Source organism: Salminus brasiliensis, chromosome 1 (genome assembly GCF_030463535.1).
Source record: "Salminus brasiliensis chromosome 1, fSalBra1.hap2, whole genome shotgun sequence".
NCBI lineage: Eukaryota > Metazoa > Chordata > Actinopteri > Characiformes > Bryconidae > Salminus > Salminus brasiliensis.
In genome coordinates, this window is record NC_132878.1 from 86,913,785 (window position 1) to 86,941,613 (window position 27,829).

Here is a 27,829-nt window from a genome sequence, read left to right on the forward strand (position 1 = left end):
ATAAAGCTCATCTCTATAAACATACACCATCAGTAGGTCTACTGATCGCTCAGATGAACAGGAGCAAAGGGGAGCTCCACCCATTTTCAATGTCTGCAAAACTCTAAAAGCTACTAGAAGCTCCTTCATGTGAAATGGTTGAGTTTCTGGTCATCTGTGAATTCTGACAATAATGTTGTGTGTGTTGATAAGTGATAAGTCAGAAATCATCCCTTGTGTGCAATGTCCATTAGATACATCTAAACAGCTCAGTGAGAGCTAGCCAGGCTAAAGTACATAAAACAATGAGAGAGACACTCACCCCCATCCCCATCCCCACCCTCATCCCCACCCCATCTACCTCCCATAATTTAAAGTAAAAAAAATAAAACAATTAGTTATTTAGTCATCTCCAATTAACCAATCAATAGGGGAGGAGGGCACACATTCAGCAGGAGTGTACTACACACACTGTTAATGCTATTTTTGTATTCATCTCTAATTGGCATTTCTTTTTTTGTGCCTATATAAGCACATATACACATACAGCTTCCCTCTATCACATGATCCCACCAGTCCTGGGAAGGTGAAGGCAGGTCACATGATGCCAGCCACAGCTTCTTTCTGAGCTGCTGTTAACATAACAGCATCAGGCAGATGAAAAAGCTTAGAGGAGGACACTAACTGCCAGACGGGGGCTATCCCACCCACCCAGAGAGAGAAAGGCCAATTTGTGCTGCGAACCGGCAGGGAGTGCACCAGTGATCTCCCAATTAGAGGGCAAGTTGTGTGCTGCTGCTTTCAGTGGAACTGGTTATGAACAGTGGAGGCTGCTTGAGTGTATACAAAAATTAAACGCGTTTTAAAATGATTTAGCTTTTAAAAGATTTTAACTTAATTATTTAAAAAAAAGTTATAAAAAAACAATAATGCCTGACTAACTTTTAACATTACATCTAAAACACCAGAAGACCCTTAAACTAGGTCCACTGGTCATTTTTAACGCAAAAAAATAAATAAATGAATGAATAATAAAAAAAAACCTATGTTTAGATTTCTGGTTCCCATCATGTACATTACACCATAAAACCCGCCCTGAATGACTTTGCTTACATCTCAGCCACTGAATTACTGGATTTCTGTAAAAATGATAGAATTCCCCTTTAAAGCACTGCAGGTCAGTTAGAATGAGCGTCTCTTCAGAAAGGACTTCAGTTCTAAAACACGAAAACACAGGTATTCCACACACACACACAAACAAACACACACACACTAAACTCTGTGACACACTCATCAGTGCCGGGGTGTTAAATGTAGTCTTGTGAAGGAGTGCGGTAAGATGAAAATAAGACGTAATAAGACGAAAATAAGGAGTCTCACTCTCTCTCTCTCGCTCTCTCTCGCTCTCTCTCTCTCACACACACACACACACACACACACACACACACCAATGTACATGTAAACATCAGTAATGCCTATGCCGTCAGCTGTGCAGTGAGTTACACCTGCAGGATCTATGGCAAAACACAAAATCCTAATGTCGTCCCGAGTTCTCTTAATTCCATTAAGTTCATCTGATTAGTCTTAAAGCCTTACAGTCACATACTGCACACGCTGACGAGAGAATGTTATATAGGAAAATCTAGACGCATCAAAGGCACACACACACACATACAAACACACACATACATGACCTTAAGGTCAGCAGTGCTGTACATGTCCACATGGTGGGAGAGTCCTGCATCATGTTAGAAATTGGTTTGTATGCATCATTTCTTCTCTAGCTATTGGGTTGCTCCTAGTCTCCTTGATAAATGCACCTCCTATCCGGCCAGGTCCAGCTGTGCGAATGATTTTACGGTTATTATGATCACGATGGAATTGAGTATTAAAGACATTAAGGGCTGTACCTGGTGCCACAGTCACATAATTAGACTGGAATGTAGCATTTGAAGCTTAAATAGCTTCCCTGTTCTGGGCTTGGACTGGGTTCCACTGAGTGAACAGCAGGTAACTTCACCATTCAGCTAGAAAAGCCAATTACAAAACACCCAGCTCAACTGAAAAACTGCTCCATCATTAACAGCTTTTCTGCAAAAACATGATTACTCTCACTCTCAGAGTAAAATAGTAAAGCAGTAAACACTATTGTGCCAACAAGCCCCCCATCACCATAATGAGCTATAAATAAGGATATATATCAGTGGAATGCAAATATTTGAGCACTACTGGTCAAAATCTCTGATACTGAGAATAGTTTGTGAGTAGAAGATGAACTGGTCTCGTAAAAACATCAAATTAAAGAAGAAATATTTATTTTATACATATTTAAGGCAACTTTATTTTTGTATTTCCATCTTTTACAGTTCCAAAAAAACAAAAATAAAAAGGGTTGGATGCAAACGTGCCTTCACAGCTTCTAAAAGCTTCTAAAGTGGGACATTTTGCTCATTCTTGCTCGTTCTTCCTTACAAAAGGCATCTGTGAGATTCGAGGGACTGTGAGGGCCAGGTCAAACCCTTCAGCTTGTACCTTTTTTAGGTCGTCGATTGAGAATTTTCCTCGTTTCATCTAGAATCATCCCGTCTAACCGTTGCTGGGACTTAACTGAAGTCGCAACCACTGGCTGCAACACAAACCCAGAGCATGGCACGATCATCATGGTTAGGCAGCAGCTGAGAGGAGTCTAATGCCTGCTGATTGAGGGGAAATGGTGTGAGGGGTCAGAGTATTTGTAAAGCTTTAAAATTTGCATGGCTTTTCCTAATGATGCCCGTGAACAAGCCATAGCCCTAACAAGATAATTAAAGTCTGAGACCCTGGTAACAGTTATCAGAGAGCACAAATCTCTTGGGGTGCCCAAACTTTTGTTGTTTACACTCTAAAACTGTGCAACACAGAAATGATAAACTCATTTCGCTTAAAATTCCTTAACTTCATACCTTTTGGAGATCAACTTGCCTTCTACTCACTTAACTATTCATAGTAACAGAAATCTGGACCTGGGTGCCCAAACGTTTGCGAGAAGAAAAAAAAAAGGCTGGTCAAGGAATGTTAACTGCTTTTCAGACAGTCTGTTATTTACTGTTTGCTTAAAGTGGAGGTTATTTATATATTACACAAAAAAAAGGCTGCACATCTTACCTACTGCCTAGACAATGGATCAGTTCTCAAATAGCAATGATATCAAACAACCTTTTCTAACATCCATGTCGTACTGGTCTTTAGGGAGAGTTTCAGTGCATTTTAGTCCACTCTTTTATTGCAGCTGTGCTTTATGTTCAAGTAGAACTCAACACTAACACTTTCACATTCCAGGACCCTATTATATACCCAATTACCACTGTAAGATATATAGATCCAAATCTGCATGTGATCAGCTCAACATACCTGATGCACCACTGAGACTGAACAGCTCAGTCTGGAAGAGCAGTGAAATGGACCAAGCACCACCTCTAACTGAAATGTGCCCCCATGGACAGTGTTTGAGTGATACAATCCTTACCTGACTGGTCTGACACTGTTGAGGATATGTGATCAGGTATCAGAGAAGAAATGATGCATGCCACCAATTGTTGTCCAGGGACCTTATATTAAATTATTTTGTGAGCTCACAAATGAAAACAACAAATGTTCAAATAAACTAACCATGAAAATATTTTCTGAGCACTGATAGTTTTGTGTATCATAATCTAGTAGCGTTAACGTTAGTGTGCTACTTCATGTAGCACTGGAGTGCTAGCTAAAGCACCAAGGTGCTAACTGAACTTCGCGTTTAGGTGCTAGCTGTGTAAATAATACCACGCTTATTGAGCTCCAGCTCCAGGCACTCAGCACAGCTCAAAAGGATATGTACTGCAGTCATCATCATCATCACTGTCATTATAATCATCATCATCATCATCGCCAGCCATGGCAATTCGTTGTTGTGAGGGAACAGCAGTATTTTAATCTTGAGCTTGAACAGGCCTCCAGGTGCGGTTTAAATGGCGGAGGTTCTGTGCTCTTGCGAGGCTGTGTAGGAAACCCCAGAGCAGGGCTCATCTGAGGGGTGAGGGCCGATCAGCAGCAGAACGCACATAAAAGCAGGACTGGGGTCTTCTTTCACTCCGCCCCTCGCTTCAGCAGCAGTGGAGAATCAAAGAAGGATCTGAAAGAGACAGGTCTGTGGGTCAGTATACAAGCCAAGTGTGCTCTGCTCTGAGGAGAATGACAAACAAGATAAAGGTGTGTGTGTGTGTGTGTGTGAGTGTGTGTATTGTTAGCCATTGTGTTAAAACTGTAATTCATGTCTATACGCATTACCGGCCTAGGGCTTGAAGAAAGGTGCTCTTTACTTGACTGTGTGTATGATGTGTGTGTATTCAAGAGTGCATTGGAGTGAGTGTGTGCACATGTGCACTAAATGAAGATGTTGAGGGACAGCAGTCCGACAGCACTCTGTTCAAGTGTAGAGCGTGGGTGTCTAAACTGATGTGTCTCAAAGTGGTTGGGTTGGAGAGATCTTGCCAGCACATGTGTATTTTACAAAGGCACCTTCTTCCAGGTGGCCTGAGAAAGCGGAACGAACACGTCACAGCTTGTGTTTACGTTTGCTAGGGTTGTCAAAGTTAATGTGATAGTACAGCTTTTTTTTTTTTTTTTTTGCTCCTGGGCTCCCCCTACAGTCTCATAGCATAATTCACTTTCCCACACTGCTGTAAACACAAACCACACTGTGAGAACACCCCTTCATGGACAGCTGTAGATAAGCATTTATTGACAACCCAAAGGCTGGTTCCTACCTACTGAACAGTATGTATATTTATACCAAACCATCACAATACGGGCGGCATGGGTTGGTGCACGCAGTCATACAGAGAATACGCTGCTCTTGGTAAGTTATAGACAAAGCATCCTGAATCTGAACGAAGATTGCTGAACATATGGCATAACCAAATTTTAAAAGTCAGAAGATCGCTGGTTAGAATCCTGGTCATACTGCTAGCCACCGGCATCCGAGGCTCCTAAAGAGCCCAGCTGGCCTAGCTGGCGGTCACTGGCGTCTGCAGGCTGGTGCTTTGGAGCCGGGTATGGAGCACTCACTCAGATACCTTAAGCTGCGAGATGTCAGCAAGAAAAGTTTGGGTTTGCATGGGAATTGCAGTGGCTTTAGGAGTATCGCAGTTTTGTCATCTCTACACTACACAACAATCGGTGAAACAAACTTTCTTCTACTGAACCGCGAGGTCCAATCCACTGTGTAAACAAACCCATTTGTGTGCCGTTACACCCCTCGTCTGAAAGAGCATTCCATCACCCTGAAAGGTGACAGCCTGTAATTCTGCTCCTTCAAGCAAGTCATAATCAAACTGTCAGATTCTGTCTGTCCACAATTAAACACCACCTTAGAGTAAAACATGGCCAGCAGCATTTCCCAACATCTCCGATTCAGGGGCTCAAAAACTCGGATGTAGCCTATTACTACATGTGTGGTTGTGTGTGTGTGCGCGTGCATGTGTGTGAGTGTCTGTATGTTACCGGCCCAGGTGTTGAGGGAAGTTGCTCTGTACTGGTGTGGGCTGACTGCTGCTGGGGCTCATTAGCATGGCGCTGTAGATGTTGGAAGCCACCACCAGAATGCAGAGCAGGATTGGGCCGATGATGGCCCCCTCCAAGCCCAGATAGTACGCTCCACCGGCCACGGCGAGACCAGTCAGATAAGGATGACCACCCCTGCCAGACCATACATACATATATTTACTTATGTATAAGTCACACACAGCTGTGGGCTATCAAATACAGCCAAGAATCAACAAACACACACACACACACACACACACACACACACACACACACACACACACACACAATTCATCATTCAACTGCAGCTGTAATTAGAGCAGATGGATCAATCAAAGAAAAACCAAAAAAACAAGAGAACATCAAAAACACACACACACACACACACACACAGCTTGACTGTCTGGATAGCTGTCCCCACAGGGGGGGAAGTGCCCTTGTGCTGTTTGCATTACCTGCTCTCTCCTTCATTAATCTCATTAAACCTTTGCACATTAGGCACAGCACAGACAGACAATCAGTCAGGCAAGGACACAACACTCATTCTCATATAAAACATGCAACCATATCAATGCTGTCAAAAGAAACCTTTTTATAGCAACTAACAGAAAATAAACTCTCTAGTCATTGTAATGAACAATCCATGTAACATCAATGCTATCACCACCATGCTTAGAAACTAGGGATGTCCCAAACCGAACCAGTGGATCAGGATTAGGGGTTGATCCAGGCATTTATAAATGGATTGGGTATTGGCTATTTTAATCCCAATCCCGAGTCTTTGTTTTAAGCATGGTGTTTAGTGCGCCATCTGGTGCCCATAAGGCGTTATTAACGAACATTTTTGACCAGTCAACACTGGTGCAGACATTCTCAGAAGGTAAATAAAAGAGTTTGGAGTCTGGAGTGTTGAGCAGTAAGGAGCTATTTTACAGTAGAACATGAAAACATACAAATATTTCTGAAACTTTATAAAACTGAAACACTCTGCTCTAATTGACTGCACATCTTATCTACACTGTGCAGCTGTACTATTAATACAAACAGATTGGATCAGTAGCTGCTAAAAAACAGCATTAAGAGATTTGACTGGGGGAAAAATAACCCAATCTGAACATCCTTGTTATAAATGCTACATTATGTGCTTCTAATGACTATTCAGTTATTAAATTGAACAGTCCATGTAACACCAGTGCTACCACCACCAAGCTTAACAGTAGTTACATTGTTGTAGCATGGAAAATTCATTTGTACCTACAAAGCTAGAAACAAATTAGAAAAAGGGACCCACATTTCCCCTCACCCCAAATCAAAGTAATAAATAAACTTAACAATGAAACACATAAGCAAGTCTAAAATGACTTATCTTCACAGTTTAAAGCTGGATTTAGGCACATAAGCCCCATTCGTACGGGATCCGCATTATATGGGGAGGGGGGGTAATATAATTAGTTTTTCAGTGATTTTAGTGTTGTCCGAATGCGCCAATTTTTTTTTACAGACTGTGCAGAGTAAAAACTGGCACATATTACCTTCTGTAAAACAAGCCATAAAAATATCCTCAGGCTATATTAATCTCATGCAAATCAACATGTGGGTAAACATTCTGCCATACTCTGAGTTTTTTATGGAGGCCCTCGTTTTGCATGCCACAGATACCTCAGGTTGTTCAAGTCTGCTGGATCTTCAGTCAAATCCAGAAGACCAACCAAAGGTCTACTCAGAGGCACGCTGCTTCTGACAGTTTTAGGCAAGTGACTGTGTAGAGTAGCCTATCGACTGCAGGTGTGTTTTAAACATACAGCTGCTAATTTCTAACTAAAATTTCATTATTGCTATAAGTGAGGTACAACATCAGCATGTTTTTCAGAGGTGAGCGCAGTGTGTAAATCATGCTGCCACTACCATCTCAGTCATTCCTCTTTTTTATCCTGTGCAAATTGGTCATCAATTTTAACAAATGTCCTGTAGTACAAATTACATTACTCCACCTCCCCACGCTAAAAAAACGCATCCCGTTCGAATGAGCGACAGTTCGCACACAAACCCGCCCCCTCCCTATTCGTACCCTGATATATCGGAGTAGATGGCAGTGTCCACAAAGTATGTTGGCAGTAGATGGCAGAAGAGCAGCAGCACAGCTTTGACTCCCTCACCCTGTGCCAGCCACAGGTCCAGCATCGCTGGCAACGCTGCCCAGTATGTCCCTAAAAATGGAACTGCACCCAGAATGGCCGCCATTGCTGTAACACAGAGAGACGGGTTTAAACCATCAGCCTTATTAAGATTGGATTAGTTTATCAGGGGAATGTAATAAAAACTCATCTCCTCAGTAATGAAGCTCCCACATCCGCACAGCAATACAATCACCACAGGATGAGCCAGTTTCTAGTGCCCAAATGTCTGCATTATGCATCCAAACGTTCGAGGGGGGAAAAAAACTGACTCTTACTTTAGTTTTCATTTGCAAAATGTTCTTTTCGCAATTTGGAAAGTGTTTATTTTACACCAAAACATCTCACATATGTGCTCTGGGAGACCTAATATGGCCAAATATGGTCAGGATGCTGGATGATCACCACCCCACCATATCCCAAACTCCTCATCCCATAAGTATTGGATGGGGCACAATCATTCCAGAGAACATCGTTCCACTGCTCCAGAGCTCAATGCTGGGGGCTCTCTACCCCTCTAGCTCACACCTGCTATTAGGCAGCATGATGCCAATAGGTTCAACAGAACCTATTCTATTGACAACACCTCTCTACAGGGACTAGACAAGCTGTATGGGTGGGCATATGCACATCTGTGTCAGCATTAGGTGCAACTTAAAGTAGCTGAATGTATTCATTAAAAGGGGTGTCCATAAACATTTGTCATTCAGTGTATTTTCATTATTCTGAAAAACTGGCATGCCACGGCCACTGTTGCCCTTCTCTACCTTCAGAGAAAGTTTAACAGTTGATGATCATGTTAAAATTATGGACTGTTGGGCTTAGCGCAATGCGGTGTCTGCGCTCATTAGCATAACGTTGAAACCCGCTGTTTTTTTCTGCACAGCCAGGCAACTTTTGCAGCATCATAGCCCATCATGTAATGCAGCACAGCTCTCCACTGAAACGAATAGGATGCAGCAAGAAGAATCTGCAAGTAGATGCATACCATTACCCTTTTACCCAGTAAGGTACCTTATTGCAAAGTTCAGCTCTAAAACAAACACCACCTCATCACGCTGGTAATGGCCCTTGGGAGCAGGTCTGGCTGATTAGGGTTGGAACTAAGCTCTGTGAGCAGGCAGAGCTAAAGGAGTCAGTGAACCACTGCACTAAATTATATTACATAAAAGAAATTATGTCCAACGATGCAGAAAAGACATTCCCACCCGCAGTGCTGAGAACATTACGCTCCTGTGCAGCTGGGTGAAGCCTCTAATGCTGATTAATACTCGTAATTCACAGAGACCAACCGATTACATATTCAGGAGGACCAGGGGTTGCATTTAATGGCATATAAACATGATCCCTAATTTCTCTCAATAATCGAGAAGATAAACAGTGTTTATTCATTCTAATAGAGAGGCACTTCGCAGTTCCTGCGAAAATGAATTCTGTCAAAGCCTAGCCAGAAGAGCAGGAATCAGCTCACACCTCAGGACAGGGGTAAGACAGCTGTGGCTGGATATTTGACCTCACTTCCTGGCAGAATTAGTAGAGTGTAATTAAAATTAGGGATGCACTGATCCGACTTTTTCTGCTTCGATAAGATACCAAACATAAACCTTGTGTATCGGCCGGTACCGATCCGATACCACTGCTGAATTAATAAACCCTATACCTCACCACGTGGGAGAGACTTAAGGCATCAGGATTGACTTTACTAACATTATGTCGCCATTAAGTCGGCAAAGAGGAGCGAGGCAGATCCTAGAAACAGCAAAGCTGTGACTTTTAAAAATGGTGACTGGGGATTTAACTCTGGAATGTTCTGAGATTAGTGACAAACACGTGTTGATTTTGGACACTTCTGAGACTCTGCTGTGTCCCCTGCTCTGAAGTAAACAGAGCAGACTGCTGATGGCCATGTGCGTGGATGTAGTTCAGCTGACTCACTGGCTTGATGTCTGCTATGGTCCATGTATCATGTCTGTAGGTTACCCTGATCCTGAGTTATGAAGCCTAGAATACCGGTGGTGTGGGAATCGGGTTCAGGAAATGGATCGGCCTAATGAGCAGATACACAATCCAGCAATTTTGTAAGTATCGGGGTCCATATCAGCTTCTAGTATCGGATCGGTGCATCCCTAATTAAAACTGTTGGGTTCCTGATAGAGACAAGTCCCCATATTTGCGTCAGGGTTGAGGTCAGGACTTCCGGGAGACAATTCTTAATCCATTTTACAAGTGGGAGTTTGGGGTCATTGTCATGTTAGATCACCCAATTGTGTCCAGGTTTCAACCATCTAGGTGATGGTGTGAGGTTATGCTGTAGAAGTCCTAGCAGTTCATGGTATTCTATTCTAAGCAGTCCTCCTTCATTATTCCTTCTACATTGTGTGGTGATATCACCACTAATGCTTTGGTATGCAGTTGGTACAGTGTTCTTGAGGTTGAATTCCTCACCTTCTGTGTTTCATCTGATCACAAATCATTTCTACAGAAGACTTTTATTTCCTCGCTTTGTTCAAATGCAAGCTTTAGTCATGCTTGAAGGAGCTGATTTTGGAGCAGGGGCTGAAGGTGTAAAACTTGCTTGACTGCAGACAGTGACACCACTTCCAGTTCATTGCAGGCCATCCAAACCAAATCCTTTCCAGCTAAAGGGTGACAGGTTGGGTCTTCACCCAGATATTTGTAAAGTGGATCTACCTGCCAATAACTTGTACTTATCTACAACGGTTTGACCTAATGATCTTGAAAACTTTAGAAATGCCTCCAATTCTTTACAATCATCCGTCTTAGACCTTTACTGAGCTACAGCTGAGCTCATGATCACTAACAGGACCTTTAGAGGCATTGGAAAGTTTCAAGAACATATATAACCACACATATTTCTGTGGTGCTGTCCCACCACTTCATCAGGATATGATTTTGTTCCTGTTGCAGAAAACGTAAACTTGTGCACAATTCAAGGGGAAACATGAGAGAAAGAAATCATTAAAAGCTAATATCATAATAGCATTCATGCCTATGATGTAAAATTCTGACCACAACAAGTTAAAAGATTTAAAGATGAATGGTTAATGTAACGGTTAACATTTATCAATATATTCTATCGGTTGGTTATCTGCCCCAACAATGAAGAAATCACTTGTTGCACATATGCTTCCTACAGAACGTGTAGTAGTTAGATTAGCTGGTTAACTGAACAGTAGTTAGAAGGTGAAATAATTACAGAAATAATCAATAGCTGCAGGTGATACATGAGCAATAAGCCTTATTGAATGTGACCCAATGAAAATAAAATCTTAAAATAATATATTAAAAGAACTAATAAAAAGACAGGTGACAGGTGTAAAATAGAAGACAGGATGAGAGAGGAGGGGTGTGTGCATCTGTGTGTGAGTGAAGGAGAGAGATTTGCAGGGATGTGGTGCGTGGGAGGAGAGAGGTAGAGAGACGGAGAGAGATGAAAGAGAGAGATAAGGACACGGAGAGTCTCCTGTGTGTGTGTGTGTGTGTGTGTGTGTGTGTGTGTGTGTGTGTGTGTGTGTGTGTGTGTGTGTGGTGTGCACGCTGCCAGATGGTTACCGTATGTCTGAGTAAACAGAAGCTGTGTGTCACTGATAAACAAACAAAAGCATGCATGTCTCCATGCTGCTATAAATAGCTTACCTGAAGGGATGAAGACGATGTTGATGCCGAAGATGGTGTGTGTGAGCCAGGTGTAGAGGCCATAAAAAACTGCCATCTTCAGAGACGCATCAAACACACCCCTGGGAGGGAGGGCGAGAGAGAGAGAAATACAAACAGACAGACAGACAGACAGACAGACAGAGAAAGAGTGAACGATGGAGAAATAACGAGACAGTAATAGATAGAGATGGAAAAACAAAGAGAGAGAGAAACAAAGAAAGACAGAGATGTAGAAAGAGAGAGAGAGAGAGAGAGAGAGAGAGAGAGATTTTCACTTGTGTGCTCTGTTTAAGGCATACAATGATGCAAACACATCCACAGGAACACCTGGACCAGTCTTGCTGACCTCACTCTTACACACACTCACACAATCACACACTCACACACTTCCTTAACCAAGCACTGGAACAGGTCACAATAAATCATGGTGAATTCCCCTCCTCATTTCCCTTCAGCAATGACAAACCCCAGTTACAGTCGCATCCTCTGACTTTTCCTAATGGAAAAATTTGTCTGTGTGTGTGTGTGTGTGTGTGTGTGTAACTTAGAATTAATCAGGCAGAGGATATGTGGGAGTGCTGAAGCTGCTGCAGTCCCATACTCCTACTTTCAGGACTACACTAATCACACCAAAAAACCTTAAAAGAGCCCCAGAATGGAACAGTGTATTCTCATTGGCCTCGCTGAATAAGGAGAGTTCAGTACTTGGAACTGACCAACCATGAACCTCAAACACTGCGATCTCTTCGTTAAAGAGAAAATCTTGCATACTCAAAGCATGGCTTTAAATGGACTGATTCCAAATCCCCAAAACTGTTACATAACAGTCTTGACTTCATATACTGACGCCCCCAAAATGTACACACACCCATCCCACTAGGAACAGCCCTAGGCAAAGCAAACAGTAAAGCCTGACAGTGACTTCGAGAGAATGAGGTGTTGTTGATACTGGAAAGCAGCACATAACCTCCAGACTTGGCTAGTTACAGGAATATGGGTTGCTACCATAAACCAAGCCTTGTGACCGTGGCTTTTCCTGTGCCAGTGTCTGCCGAAGGGCAGCTCGAACCCAGCAGACAACAAAGAAAAAACTGGGGATCTGTGCTAGGCTAAAAGCTAACGCTAGACGTCTGTAGTTTTCAGAAGCCCATCTCTCCATTGTCCACTTCCTCAAAACAAACTGGACTACCTCAGCTGAACACCAAACCGGAGCTAAACACACATCTGAAGGGAAAGCATCAGCTTATTTGTTTTACTGGTAAGACTACAGGAACCAAACCCAGGAAGCGAGTGGGGGGCAAGGCTCTCACACTGAGACAACACAACAAGAGGACGGTCTACAGTGTTGATTTTTAGTGAGCTGTTGTTGGTCCTGTAAACCAGCCAATAAAAGCAGAGCTTTTGTCCCCATCAAGGGGAAAATTGCATCATTATAAGGCAGAATAACACGTTGGTAAATAGACTTGTTCAATCACATCTGAGCATGTTTCCAATTAAAGTTATATACTTAGTTTTTATACATTGAAAAACAACCTGAAATACTGACCCCTATCAGAATAGTGGGGCGCTGGTCCAATCCAAGTGTATTCACAAGGATAGGGTTTTAGGTTATATTAAGCCTTTATATTAATCCATGTCCAATCCTTCGTTTCTTTCTTCCTTTGCTGTGGTAAACACATCACGATTGAACATTATCCACGACCTGCAGCAGTAAGACGTGTTATCAGAAGACGAGAGAGCAGTCTAAACGTCTGCAGCGTGGAGCTGCTTCACCGTGGAAAATGAAAGCCTGTAATATCTGCGACCTCTGTATTTCTACTGTGTTCCAACTCGCCACCTTTCCATGTAAAACCTGAGCACATGGCTTTTAAGCTTCAGGTCTGTTTTCGATGTTTTGTCGCGAGTAGAATGTAGTAAATACACTCCCACCACAACCCTGACTCCAGAGTCACGGCCAGATAAAAAGGAGAGCATGATGGAGATGTGCTCTGCCAGCGGTGCTGTGTCCGAGTTAACACGGTTATTCAACAGCGCATTCGGCTGAGAGAGGAGCGCAGCTACTGTGTGTTTTACAAAGATATGACATTGAGAAGTTTCTACTTCCTAAGCATCATTTTTTTTAGACACAAGTCTGTAGCTTTGTTCATAAATCTTTCCCTCAGCTTTCTAGTGACACAATTCTATCCCTAATTCATAATCAGAGAGGTCGAATTTTAGTTATTTACCATAATCATTCACCACGCTCTGATCTCTTACACCATATTAGGGTCATGTCGGAGAAGAATCTGGGAAAGCAGCTATTTTTAGATGTTTGGGAGAAGACTTTAATTCATGTACACAAGTCTTCCGTCTGTGCAAGGCATTCCCCCATTCAGACTGAACCTCTATACCAAGTGTACTTGGTGTACTAAACTATCTATGTATGATTATGTATCACCAAAATGTGAACGATTCCCCTTAACTCCAGCTAATGTTATACTGGTTTTGGCTTTAGAACTAGAATGGTGGGTAGCCACCTCAGTGCCCAGGGAGCAATTGAGGATTAGGGGCCTTGATCACTTCAGGGCACCTCAGTCGTGGATACTGAGGGTAGGTGAAAGTGATGTTCCCTCTGCTCCCTCAACCAAACGGTCCAGTGGCTTGAACCAGTGACCTTCAGATCCCAAGCCTCCTTCACTAATTAGTGATGGCACCCGTTACTGCATCAGGACCTACAGAGAAACTCCAATCATGCTTTGATGTAAAAGCAGCGGCCTAATATGGCAGTTATGTCACAAGTTGTGTCGCAAGTTATAAACCATTCAAGATTCTTTATCTTGCTGAATGTTGGTGTTTTATGCATCTTGTCTCGAACCTGCTTCTCTAGATCCTACATGTTTACTGAACAGAGATCTTTCACACTATCTCTGATCCTGTTGGTAAAACAAGTTGCATGCTATTCTATTATTGCAATGCCTGGAGTCACTTCTTCAGTCTTCTCCCTCTACATCTAAAAAGCTTTTCCTATGCCTTTTACAAGATGTTCAATTCTCAAATAAATTGGGAATCTGGACCTCCTCCTACTCACACTTACTATATTATTGATATTCTCTTCTTTTTGAAAAAATCTGAATGTCTATTAAGGGCCCATACAATCAATTTTCTACAATCTGGGGTCCAATTTCCAATATGTGAAGGTTTCCACATGTTCCAACCAGAGTTCTAATTGGGACGTGCAGGATTATATTAAAATTGTTATTTACTTAATTATTATTTGTTAATGACGTGGTGTGTCAAAAGGCACTAAGAAAGGTGACTGATCAGTGTCAATATTTTTGTTATTTTTAAAAATGTAAATTAATTAATCAAAACCAACTTCCCAGCCCTATTTTTTATATTATATACTTTATATATTATACATATATTTATATATTACCATTTACATGATTATTATTATATATATATTTTTATTTTTAAGAAACTACAGGGTATTTGTGTTAAAGTATGTCGCTTTGATGCTAATTAAACCAGTTTTTCTTTTTAATACTTTTGTATGTATTCATACAATAACCCCCAATTTAATAACCTCCAAATTGAATTTAATTTATTTGCCTTCTTCATTTACTTCTTCATTTCCATTTTTCATTATCCTCTTATGTCTTTAATTATTCTTCTAATCCAGTTGTGTTAAACACATGAGAAAGGGTAATTATAATATAAAGCAATAAAACATTATAGGCTGTGTTACAGTGATCTGATGATAAGGTAAGGGTGTTACCAGGCACGACTCACTATAGTTGCCAAGCAACTATTGACTGCTCACGGACACAAACTTTATTTCAGTAATTCCAACTTCCAACAACTTCTACCCTTAACATTACATAATGATGAATATTCCATATTATAGATGTATTTAAACGGAGAAAACTTATACACCTTATTAATGGCCTCTGACCTCAGTTGACTCCCTGCTCTCCACATAGTGCACCACAGGCACCTGCACCATGCACAATATATCTACATGGGATTCAGCAAAAAAAATCTGGGTGTAGAAACCATGATTCCATAAGTCAAACAGAGCCATTAGAGATGCAGTCTGGATTTAATACAACTGAAGGAGCATCGATGTAAACACTGACTGTTGAAACCGGAAAGACATATGAGGAATATTACTTAATTATTGCATTTATTACAGTGGATTATTTAGTAAACACCTCAATTCACAATTCAGTATTACTGAAGGAGCAGTTTGGCCCTTTATCTATTATTTAGCCTGTTAATAATCTTTTAGCCAGGGAAATCGGCCTAGTCCTCGTTCTTTAAAATGTATTTTTATATTTACTATGCATAATTCAAGATGTTCTGTTTGATAAGCTAAAAGACATTAAGGGCTGCATTTTACAGTGATCTGATGACAGGTAATGGGGTCCTTGGCATGCCTTGCTGTATTTGGGACTATGCTTGATATCATATTTGCAAGCTGCTTTTCAAATTAACAACTTTTGAATGTAACCTAGGTACTGGAATCAGTACACGGTTCACCACATTCAACAAAAAAAGTCATTTGAGCTGCTCTCAAACTGTTCCTGTAGAGCCCTCTCATGGTGGCTCTAGTTACTGCATCAGAAACTACAGGAACTATATTATATATACACACACACCATTTAAGGTTTACTGTTGGTGCTTACATTTAACATCCTTTCATTTGTTTTTAATAGAATATTATACCTGTCTGTGATATGTGAGAGTCTGTGTAAGCTTTACGCACCTGATGGCCTCCTCCACAGACTGGCCAATGATGTTGGATGAAGGTCCAGGCTGGGACAGTGGTGTGAGGTTGATCACCCATTTAACAGGCTTATAGTACTCCCCACTTGAGCTCAGCAAGTAGAACAGTGTCGTCAGAAAGATCACCTACACACACACACACACACACACACACACACACACACACACACACACACACACACACACACACACGGAACAGGCTTTTAATAACAGGTGACTGTATGTGCATTGTGCATAGTCTTTAACATGAATACACAGATGCTAAAAAGTTCACCCCCCCCCCCATACACCACATACCTTATTTTAGCTAAAAACCAGTGAGTGTGTGAAGTGTGTAAGCTCATACCAAACAAAAAATTTCACTTAAATGATGTTAAAGGAGTTAATTATACAAGCTTCAGCGCTGGTAGGCGGTAACTGGTAGCCAGCTGCAGTAGCATGCATGTGTCCTTCTAAACAGAAGGACAAAAAACCTGGACTAAAAGGTAAGACAGGTTCTACACTGCTGACCTGTGGAGAAATGAGTTCCAGCATCTCCTAGTTGTTCAATAGTACAATATTAAAGATGATCTCCATCTGCCGTTTTTCACTTTCTAACATAAAGATAAAGGTAAAAAGGTAAAGGTGCACGTATTTGTCACTGTACAGTGTACACTGTACAGCGAAATGTGTCCTCCGCATTTAACCCATCTGTAGTAGTGAACACACACTCTCACACACACTAGTGAACTAGTACACACACACACCCAGAGCGGTGGGCAGCCAACTCCAGCGCCCGGGGAGCAGAGAGGGTAAAGGGCCTTGCTCAAGGGCCCAACAGTAATTTGAATCTGGCAGTTGTTCTTTATGTTGTGTCAGAATTTCATGATGACTGAATCAATAGAAATGCTCCAAAAGCACATAGTATGTTAGAAAGGATCTTTTCCTTCTCCTGTAAAGTTGCTGTTTTGGAGACTTGAGGAACAATCTGCCATTCAACTCTTCAATATTTTAAGTCCCCTTATCCCAAAGTAGTATGCACTGTGATGCACGATCAATCAATGTGTAAATATTGATTTACACATGGTGTAAATGGTGGTGGCTCAGCAGTTAGAGCACCGGGCTATCGATAACAGGGTTGTGGGTTCGATACCTGGGCTTGGCAAGCTGCCACTGTTGGGCCCTTGAGCAAGGCCCCTCACCCTCTCTGCTCCCCAGGCGCTGGAGTTGGCTGCCCACCGCTCTGGGTGTGTGTGTACTAGTTCACTAGTGTGTGTTTGTGTTCACTACCACAGATGGCTTAAATGCGGAGGACACATTTCGCTGTGCAGTGTACACTGTACAGTGACAAATACGTGCACCTTTACCTTTTTAAATGGGACAGTAATACACTACACTGACAAAAGTATTGGGACACCAGCTCATTTATTGTTTTCTCCAAAATCAAGGGTATTAAGAAAAAGTTTGTCCTGCTTTTGATGGAGTAACTGTCTCCAGGGAAGGCTTTCTGCTAGATTTCAGAGCATTGCTGTGAGGTGAGGATTTGATTGCATTTAGTGACAAGAGCATCCCAACTCATTCCAAGTACTGGATGGAGCATTCCATCGTTCCAGAGAACACATGGTTCCACTGCTCCACAGCTCAATGCCCCTCAGGTCCACACCTGGCATTAGGTTCATGTTTATCTGCGTCAGTGTCCCAGTGTTCTATTGGCGGTACTTCTCAATGCTCAATGCTGGGGGCTCTATACCCCTCTAGCCCACACCTGCTATTAGGCAGCATGATGCCAATAGGTTCAACAGAATCTATTCTATAGGCAATACTTCTCTACAGGGACTAGACAAACTGTGTGTGTGCGCATTTGCACATCTGTGTCAGCAATGGCTGCAACTTAAAGCAGCTAAAATGCATTCATTAGAAGGGGTGTCCACAAACATTTGGACATATAGTGTATGTGTATTAAAACAGTGAAGCAAGAGTGTTGATGTGTTTTGCCCATGGTGATTTTTCTGCAGAGTTTTATTGCACTTCTAATTATACACACCTGATTCTCACATTCAGCTGCACAGAGGGCTCGATGAACAGCATCAGGTGTGTTAAATTAAGACTGTGCATAGAAATAAAAACTGCTCAGAAATACGAGGCTGATATTGAACGAGTAAAGGGTTTCTCACTGTATATTTGCCAGAAAGAGAGACAATCAGTGCAAACGTTTGTTAAAAGATTTTGCTTAAACTGCATCTCCATAAGCTGTATTGTGCTGTTTGTGTGTGTGTGTGTGTGCATGCATGCATGCATTACCAGTGACAGGGCAAAGTTGAGCAGTGCCGTTCCGCTGTGGAAAAGCACAGTCAGCAGCGTAGTTGTTGTGGAGATCAGCAAGCCCACGTTTCGGCTCATCACCACCCACAGAGACTCCAGGATCTACACAAAAACACACACATACAGGTCCTCATTACTCTGCTATACAACCACCCACACATTCATACATATACGCTATATGTCCAAATGTTTGTGGACAACCATCTCACGAATGCATTCAACTACTTTAAGTTGCACTCATAGCTGCTACAGCAAATACACACATACAGCTTGTCTAGTATCTGTATAGAAGCACTGTCAATAGAATAGAACATTGGCACCCCGCATAATGCCAGAGATGGGCTAGAAGGGCTTAAAGCCTCCAGTATTGAACTGTGGAGCCTAACACCACTAGAAAGTTCCACCATGCTTCTGAGAAAATGTTGTATAAACAGATGTGGCACTCAAAAAGAGAACACTGGACACCAAAACCTCATCCCAACTGTGAAGCCTGGTGGAGGGGGCATTATGGTTTGAGGCTGCTTTGCTGTCTTAGGGGCCAGAGTTCTTGCGATCATTGGGGAACAATTAATTCAAAGGTGTATCAAAACATTTAACAAGAGAATGTATGACCTCAAGCTGAAGCGATGTTGGTGGGAGCAACAAGGCAATGACTCAGTAAATCAACTACAGAATGGTTAAAAAGGAAAGAAGATTTGTGTTTTGGAATAGTCAAGTTAGAGTCCTGGCCTTAGCCCTTTAATTCAATTTATTTATCTAGTGCTTTTTACAACAAATGTCAAGTCAAGTCACATTTATTTGTATAGTGCTTTTTACAACTGTTGTTGTCAGAAAGCAGCTTTACATAATTAGTAATTAGTAAAAGACAGAAAAAAAAGAAATAACGTAAGAAGACATGAAGGATCAAAGACCCCCAGTGAGCAAGTCAACGGCAACAGTGGCAAGGAAAACCTCCCTCAGAGCTGGAGGAAGAAACCTTGGGAGGAACCAAGACTCACAAGGCGGACTCTGACCCTTCCTCCTCTGTTCAGAACTGTTTCTAAATTATTGACCATCTATACTGTTGAACTGCTCTGATCATAATCATAATATATTAATCATGGTGTAGTATAACTTAATATAGTCATGGCAGTGATGGTCAGAGTAATGATAGCTAATAGTGGTGATATTAATAGTGGCAGATAGTTAAGAGTCAAATGTTGTCACAAAGCAGCTTTACAGAGATCTGGGTCCGAGTCTCTTTTTGAGCAAGCTAGTAGCAACAGTGGCAAGGAAAAACTCCCTCGGGTCAAGAGGAAGAAACCTTGAGAAGAACCAAGACTCAAAAGGGAAACCCATCCTCCCCAGGTCATAAAGGTCTATAAAGATTCTGTGGAATAACGTGAAGAGGGCTGTGGACTCAACGCATCTCAGAAATGCTGAAAAACTGAAACACAGTTGCAGGGAGGAATGAGGAAAGAGTCCAAAATTCCTCCTCAGCGTTCACTTTTTTTTTATCTAGCCTGCACTGTTGAGTGTTTACTCAACATGCTCAATAAAAGGCAAAAAAACGTACTGTTTCTTGAAACTGTATGTATGAACACTTACTCACCGAAAGCAGTGTTTCAATGTTCTCCTGCACGAAGGAAGCAATGTCCTGCCAGTCTAAAATGTCTCCCAGCCAGCTGTTGTGCCTATGCAGATGGTGCTTCTGGCCACGGTGGCGTCCAGTGTAGGTTACATTCTATAACACAGCAGAGCGAGAAGCACTGAAAACCAGAGAAAAGCAAACTCTTCAAATCATTTGGACAAGCTTTAAGCAACATCAGCAATGTCAGTTGATTCCCAGGACCTGACATTGGCACACACAATGCCATGTTAGTAGCATGGTATGGTGTATGTGTGTGAGGCACTGGTATATGCATCAGGTCACACTATTACACAGCTATGAAGCCATTAGTATAGTGATAATAGCCTGGTGGTCACAAATACTTAGAAAAGAGAAGACATGTGGTCAGAAAATGACCACTGATGAATGGCAAGAGAATAAACCCAACTGAAACGGTACCATCTACAATGAGCAAACCCATAGCAGAACCATTTTGGGTTCCATAAAGAACCATGTTTGTGTGGCAGTAAATGACAACATGTCCAAAGAGTAAAGATAAAGGATGAATGTACTTTACCTTCACAAACCATGAGTGGTACAGTCGGTCCCACAGTTCCAGAACCTGCTTCTCTATCACTGCAGTGTTGTTCACCTTATCACCAAGCATCTTTTGAAGCTACACACACACACACACACACACACACACACACACACACACACACACACACACACAGCTAAAGCTTAAATTACATACACAAATACTACACCAAAACTGTATAAACAAATTGAACTTCACAGGAGCAGGGCTCCTGATGCATGCACTAGTACAGCACCATCTGCTGGTCTGAAACCTAAGACTCCCATAGAATGTATTTATTGAGTACTTTAAGCCTTCTATGGTGTAAACATAGTAAGTATGTGACCGTGGTTGGGACGGAAAATGCCCGTTTACAACCCTACATATTGGAGCAAGGCATTTCAACGGCTCTGCTTTACTGATGCACAGCTTGTCAAAAGGCTTTTGCTAGTGGACTGGGTGTCTGTAAAAGCTGGGAGTGTAAATACACTAAATGGACAAAAGTATGGGTCACATCACATCACACATCAAGCTATGTGTGTGCATTTGCACAGCTGTTTTAGCAATGGGTGCAACATAAAGTAGCTGAGTGCATTCTAATGAGGGGTGTCCACAAACATATGTGTACACAGACATATAGTGTATAACAAGTCAAGACTGTTATGTAACAGTTTTGAGGTTTGGGAACTGGCCTGTTTAATGGCTTTGTTTTGCTTCTGCAGGTTTTGGCTATGAAGACACAATTTTATTATAGTCTCTTTAAAGCACAAAGTCTCCTACCTTTTGAGTTATCCATTCTCTCCCATGCTGGTAGACATTTGTGGCAGCAGAGTTCAAAGCCTTCTGAACAACACGAGCCTCTGGAAGCCAGCTACCACACACACACACACGCACACACATTAGTAAAACAAATCAATATATTATGAAACACTGAATCTTTGTGTTTGTACGCTTTTACACATTTTGGTAATGAAAACAGTAATCTTCAGACTTGTAAGGTTAAGCTTAGTATCTAAGCTTACCACCTGCCTCACAACAGATCTGACCATTTAAGGCATGGACTCCACCTGACCGCTGAAGGCATCCTGTGGTAACTGCCACCAAGATGTTAGCAATTCTTTAATTAGAAATTCTTTAATTCCTGCAAGTTGTGAGGTGGGACCTCCACGGAAAACCCCACAAGTTTTGGAGATATATATATATATATATATATATATATATATATATATATATATATATATATATATATATATATATATATCACTCAGACACATAAAATTCAATGTATTGTTAATTTCTTTGTTTGCCTATAAAAGCTCTTACTGCCCAGATAAATAACTTTTTTTTCTTTCTTCATCAACATCTAACATCTTTTGCTCAGTATTATGTATGATATAAATCATCAGTATCACACAAAAACCTTGTATTTCCATTTTTACAGTTTTTCATAATTTAATTCTGACAGTTATTCTAAAATTGTCAGAAACATTCATAGTGAATGGACCAATAAAATGCAACATCTTTTCACATTAACTTCCAATAAAAGTTGAGGAGTCTCTTTTCTTGTAAATGTGCCATTTTGGAGATACAAGATAATGACAGCAACAATATAAGCAAAATGTATGAACACACATCCTGACACTGTACAAAAACAAGTGTGTGTGGGGTTGTGTCTTACTTGGCCCACTCGGGGTGGTTGGCCACAGTTTCGTTGATCAGGTTGCTGGTAACCTCTATGATATGGGCACTCTCGTGATGTACCTGAAAAGTGAAACGCCCACAGACGCTGCATAAAGAACAGAAAGAACCACAGGAACAAACAGTCCCTCACCACAGCCCACTACCTGAATGAAGAGCGGGAGAGTGGATCTCGGTTATATTAAATAAGCCTTATAGAGTGGCTATGTCAGCCCTTTATGGTGTGTTTGTGGGTTTGGAGCACAAGGTACCATAGCGGTGAGCAGGAGGGCCATAAGTAGAGTCCCTGTGACCAGCAGGAAAATGATGAAGATGCTGATGAGCTTATCCAGAGATCTCTCCAACCACACAATCAGCTGGGGAGAGAAGGAAAGAGAGCAAGAGAGAGAGAGAGAGAGAGAGAGAGAGAGAGAGAGAGAGAGAGAGAGAAACAGAGATTAGCCCTCATCATGCAGGGATGCTGGAAGAATCAAGTGGGTGTACACACACAGAGAAACCTGCTTCTGCAGCCCTCTTAGACAACACAGAGGATCAGTCCGAACTAGCAGCAGCTATCCTGGGTCTTCCTACAGTAAAGACGTTTCCAAATCCTTAATTTTGGAGATCTTGCCTCAATCATGGTCACCAACACAACAATACCTCTGGTCGTAAATTCTGCTCCAGGGAAAAATTTGAAGAAATAGTTTGGTAAAAAATAAAATATAAATAAAATCTTTAAAGACAACAATCAGGCAAGACATGTTTGATGTCCCAAGTTTTCTTCTTAAAAATAGAAGGACAGAAGTACATTTAAGGATGGCCATAAATTAACATATTTAATTGTTTATTTGTTTAGCTGGTATTCTTTTCTCCATTTAGTATTTAAAAAAAGTTCAAAAAAGAAGTCACAAAAGTTAAAGTCTACAATACATTTATCAGTGAAGGCCTGAGTACTTATCGTTAATGCACAGAAAATTACAAATACATGAATTCATGTATAATTTAATGCATCATAAATTAATGCCAGGCATCCATACCACCTTGTCCCAGGGCCCAACAAATGGCACCACTTCTCACATGGTCACTGAAGCTAAGAAAATACAGATAGTAGAGAAAAACCCTGAGAGGTTGTGAAACCATCTCCAGACCCAGGTCCCTTCTGCATTATGCTAAGGCTGTCGGGTTATGAGAATGATTATTCTGGTACACCGCTAAGGCTATCTTAAGCCGGTAAGATTTAGGTGAAAAAAAATAGTAGCTGTCCTCTTGAAGTCTGTTTACTTGTACTTTTGTCTATTTTTCTAGATAACTGTTCATTAAAAATGAGGACATAGGACATATAATATATGGACATTTGATCTTAATTTACACAATACTGAGAGATGGAGGCAACATAACTAACCACATACGACTGAAGAAATGTCTTTAAAAATATAATTAATAGAAATACAATTTTTCTGTGAGAAAAAAGTTAGAACACCTCCATATTTATTAGTACTTTAAATGTCCAAACTTAGAATCAGGTGCAGAACATCAGCTGCAGATGATCAGAACATGGTTATAGAGGTTTGTGGAGGAGCCTGTCTTATTTTAACCTCAGACATTTAGCTTGGTTTGCTCTTGATTGTTGAAGTGAATGGTGAAGATCACCCTGGCCAGATCCAAAGAGCTCTCTGAGGCCTTCAGAAAAAGGTTGTAAATGCAGAGGAGTCGGGAAAGGGGGTTAAAAGGATCTCAGAACATTCCGAAATCAGATGATCCACCGTCTGCTAAATCCATTACAAGTGGAGAACATTTAACACAACTGCTCACATGAACACGTCAGGCTGTCCTAGCTCAAGTTTAGCCCAAGAGCAAAGCACAAGACACGTAAAGAAGTCTCCAACAACCTGAAAATGTCACCATGGGACCTACAGGTAGCTCTCGCCACACTTGATGTACATTTACATTAACATTTATGGCATCTAGCCAACACTCTTATCCAGAGTGACTTACAAGGTTACAGGTATTACAGAGGTGGGCCAATGTAGTGTTAGGAGTCTTGCCCAAGGACTCTTATTGGTGTAGCGCAGCACAGTCACCCAGACCGGGAATCAAACCCTGGTCCCACTTTTGTAAGTCACTCTGGATAAGAGCGTCTGCTAAATGCCGTAAATGTAAATGTAATGTAAATGTCTCCCACATGGTGTTGTAACTCAAGTGGCAGGTGGTGGTTATCTGTTGCGCCACACCTTAATGTAAAAGTGGGCTATATCATCTACCATCTAGTCTCTATCAGAAACCCTGAAGATCAAATGTCCATATTTTAAATATGTAAAAAAAAAAAGAAAAAAAAAAGGTTTTATGGGGTGTCTTAACTTTTTGTACATTACAGTACAGAGCCTAAAACCACATAATCTCAACGCAGTGTGAGATCATTTAGGCATGCAGTTTGCATAGTGCCAGTTAGCGGTGCATTCGCTTCCATTATCAGTTAGCTAAATTACACTAATTCACAAAGCTGCAAACTCTGGACACCAAACATGTCTTGGCTGATCAAGTACAGTTAATAACACTGGAAATTATACCATTTCTTGTTCTAGCCCTTTTTAATAAACAGTTTTGTGTCTATTTTTCCGTCTTTGCTGACCTACTGTGTCATACATACATGCCATCAGTGTGCTAACCCCAAAGACATCAACCAGGCGTTGTTGCACCTTTGGTAGCTGTACCAGGTTTCTCTGTGCACCCCACAGCTCCAGGCCTGATGGGCCAGTCTAGTCCTGTTCCTGTCTTCCACTTGGCCACACAACTAGTTAGCACACAGTTAGCATCATGGGCTAATGTGGTGCCGATAAAGCTGCATTAGTAGACGTTAGTGTTTAATGATGTGTTTTTGCTGATGAAACGCACGTTAGAGCTCTATGGATTCTTTCCGAAGCCCATCAGTCTGTAAATACACAAAAAGGGTAAGTAAAAAAGTTTAAATGGGCCATGGACATGCACATGGACTTAAAACCTCAATGTGACCCTGAGCACCAGCTGTTCCTCTGAGCATGGGGTGAGCGTTCTAAATCTAACACAACACTCGGGGGAATGTCATGCTACGTGACAGAAGGGTAGCACTCATAAGAGACTGATTTCCTATACTTTGGTCATGCTCTGGCAGGGCATTCCTTCACAATTTTATATATATAACAATTTTATTTTATATATATATATATATATATATATATATATATATATATATATATATATATATATATATATAAATAAAAGTTTAGTTAAACAACAGGTTACCACAGGTTAATAAATCAAGAATAGCTATACATATATGGGTCATCTGGACTAGCATATATTTATAGTCGAAATGGACAAACATAAGGTCACTCAACGACACTTGTTACAGGCTCCCTTGCCTTAATGACAGCATTTCTACTGTCATTTGTACTGTCACACCAGTCTCTTGAGGAAGCTCCTGTCCACATTAATCTAATGGGTGCACATTTCAGCGTAAGTATGTTGGGCTTATTACGGCATTCCAGCTGATGTTCCAGATCGTAGAACGACGTCTGGTGAAATGTCTTCTGACAGAAGTCCGATTGGACATTTAACTGATCTTCCTGGTAGAGATCAACAAATATGTTGGTATTCTGGCACAGTCCACATATATTTGATACGCCTGAGGTCAGGATATTGAGAAGGCCATTTCAAAAGCTTAAACCTTAGCCTGTTTTAACCTCTCCTTAACCAACTATGACAAATGTTTGGGGTTATCATCTTGTTGGAACACCCAATTGTGTCCAGGTTTCAACCATCTAGTTAAAGGTTATTCTAAAGAACTCTGAAGCAGCCCTCCTTCTTCATTATCGCTTCTACTTTGTGCAATATACCATGATGCAACCACCACCATGCTTAACAGTAGGTACATCCATTGAATCCTCTCATTTGTCTCATCTGGCCATAAAACGTTCCTCCAGAAGGTGTTTTGAAGGTCACTTTAGTTGAGTTTGAAGGTGTTGATTTTGGAGCAGGGGCTTCTTTCTTGGATGTCAGCTTCTCAGTCCATGACAATGTAAAACTTGTTAGACTGCAGACAGCGACCTTGGTGTTCCAGCAGCTTCCAGTTCATTGCAACCCTGAGTCTTGGAGGGTATTGGGTTGTTCTTGAACATTTGAACCAAATTTACTCTTAGCCGACCGTTTGGGTCTTCTTCTAGACCATGGCAAAGTAACAACACCTCCTAATAACTTGTAATTAGGAGTTATTCCTGACTTGTGTGTTGGTCAGTCCAATAGTGCTGCCAATCAAACCCTTTGTTGTGGGCAGAGAGAATCCACCAGCTGTAGCCAGTCATGACATTACTAACAGGAGATTAAGAGGACTTGGTCATGGCAAGGTAAAAAACATTGTGGAACATTCAGCACCCCTAAATTAATAATCCAAGTTTGTGTATGTATATAGCTGACTTAAAAAAAAAAAAAGGTCTAATATGGGTCCTGTAAAACTACCCGCATGGACACTACCTCTTGCTCAAAAACAACAGAACCATGTCTCTCTTTCTTTAGTATCCTACCCAGACTTCTGGACACACCAACTCCCCACCCAAAATCCCCTCTTCCCCTCACCATGACACACTCCAAACCTCAGGGACCCCCACTCCCACCACCCCTCTCAACTCTGTCTGTTTTTCTCTTCATGCATCTCACACACTCTGAAGCCAGCCAGCCCCATACACACACATCTACAGCTGTGGAAGAGTCCGGACACTCGCGGAATTGACTTTGCCTTGCTTTGCAGTAGTTTGAATTCCCAATGGTCATTAAAGAGACGTTCGCTCCCTTCCACAGCGCAAAAAGCACCACACACAAGAACAGAAGAGACAGCCGGAAGCCGGGGAGCTTAGCTGAGGACAGGGGAATGGAAGGGTGACCGTGGATGGGGAGGGGAAATAAATAAATAAATAAATAAATAAATAAATAAAGCATCAGGTCAAGCTTCTAATAAGTGTGCACACGATCACGCTCGCATTCTCTTCCTCTCGGTTAGCTTTCTTTCCTCATCGCTCTCCCACACCTGCTAGCGCAGATCATTTACCTGCTTGTTAAGCCAATGCCAGAGCTTTGAGGAGGGAGACAGAGAGACAAACTGTTATTAGAAACAACCAATAAGAGTGCAGGAAAGCAGCAAACATCCATATGGTTTTCAGGCAACAGGATTGTAGGGGAAGGGGGTAACGGAACGGTTCTCATCGGACAACAGGAAAAAGGATACATTGGGTTGGGTTGGGGGGGGGCGGTTTAAGATACAAATACATACTAGCACAGTTTGAGTTTTGTGATGACGGTAAAGTGCTCTTTGATTGTGCTGAAAGAAGGTCTAACCTTCTCAGTAGGAACAGTTTGGGAAAAATAAGAGGTTGTGGAATAACAGGAATTATTTCAGACCTACATGTGTACTACAAATGAAGCTGACGTAGGTGTTGAGAATTCTGGTTTCTTTATCTTTATAATAAACTTGAAACAATGCAAACTCTCATACACCTG

General features: G+C 41.5%; 1 protein-coding gene across 3 annotated transcripts in view; it reads right to left on the reverse strand.

The window, feature by feature from the left end:
- Positions 1–336: 336 nt before the first annotated feature.
- The window catches only part of tmem245 (transmembrane protein 245), a 44,861-nt gene continuing 17,368 nt past the window's right edge, over positions 337–27,829 (reverse strand). For 2 of the 3 annotated variants that reach the window (XM_072692152.1, XM_072692137.1), the window contains 12 exons: positions 27,381–27,404; positions 22,572–22,680; positions 22,305–22,383; positions 21,407–21,497; positions 20,627–20,725; positions 20,053–20,184; positions 18,441–18,563; positions 16,141–16,286; positions 11,373–11,473; positions 7,610–7,784; positions 5,500–5,694; positions 337–4,129 (listed from right to left, as the gene is read on the reverse strand). In XM_072692152.1, the coding sequence (XP_072548253.1) occupies positions 4,084–4,129; positions 5,500–5,694; positions 7,610–7,784; positions 11,373–11,473; positions 16,141–16,286; positions 18,441–18,563; positions 20,053–20,184; positions 20,627–20,725; positions 21,407–21,497; positions 22,305–22,383; positions 22,572–22,680; positions 27,381–27,404 (1,320 nt within the window). In that variant the 3' untranslated portion in view covers positions 337–4,083. The remainder of the gene's footprint in view (positions 4,130–5,499; positions 5,695–7,609; positions 7,785–11,372; positions 11,474–16,140; positions 16,287–18,440; positions 18,564–20,052; positions 20,185–20,626; positions 20,726–21,406; positions 21,498–22,304; positions 22,384–22,571; positions 22,681–27,380; positions 27,405–27,829) is intronic. The other variant, XM_072692144.1, reaches the window with a different exon arrangement.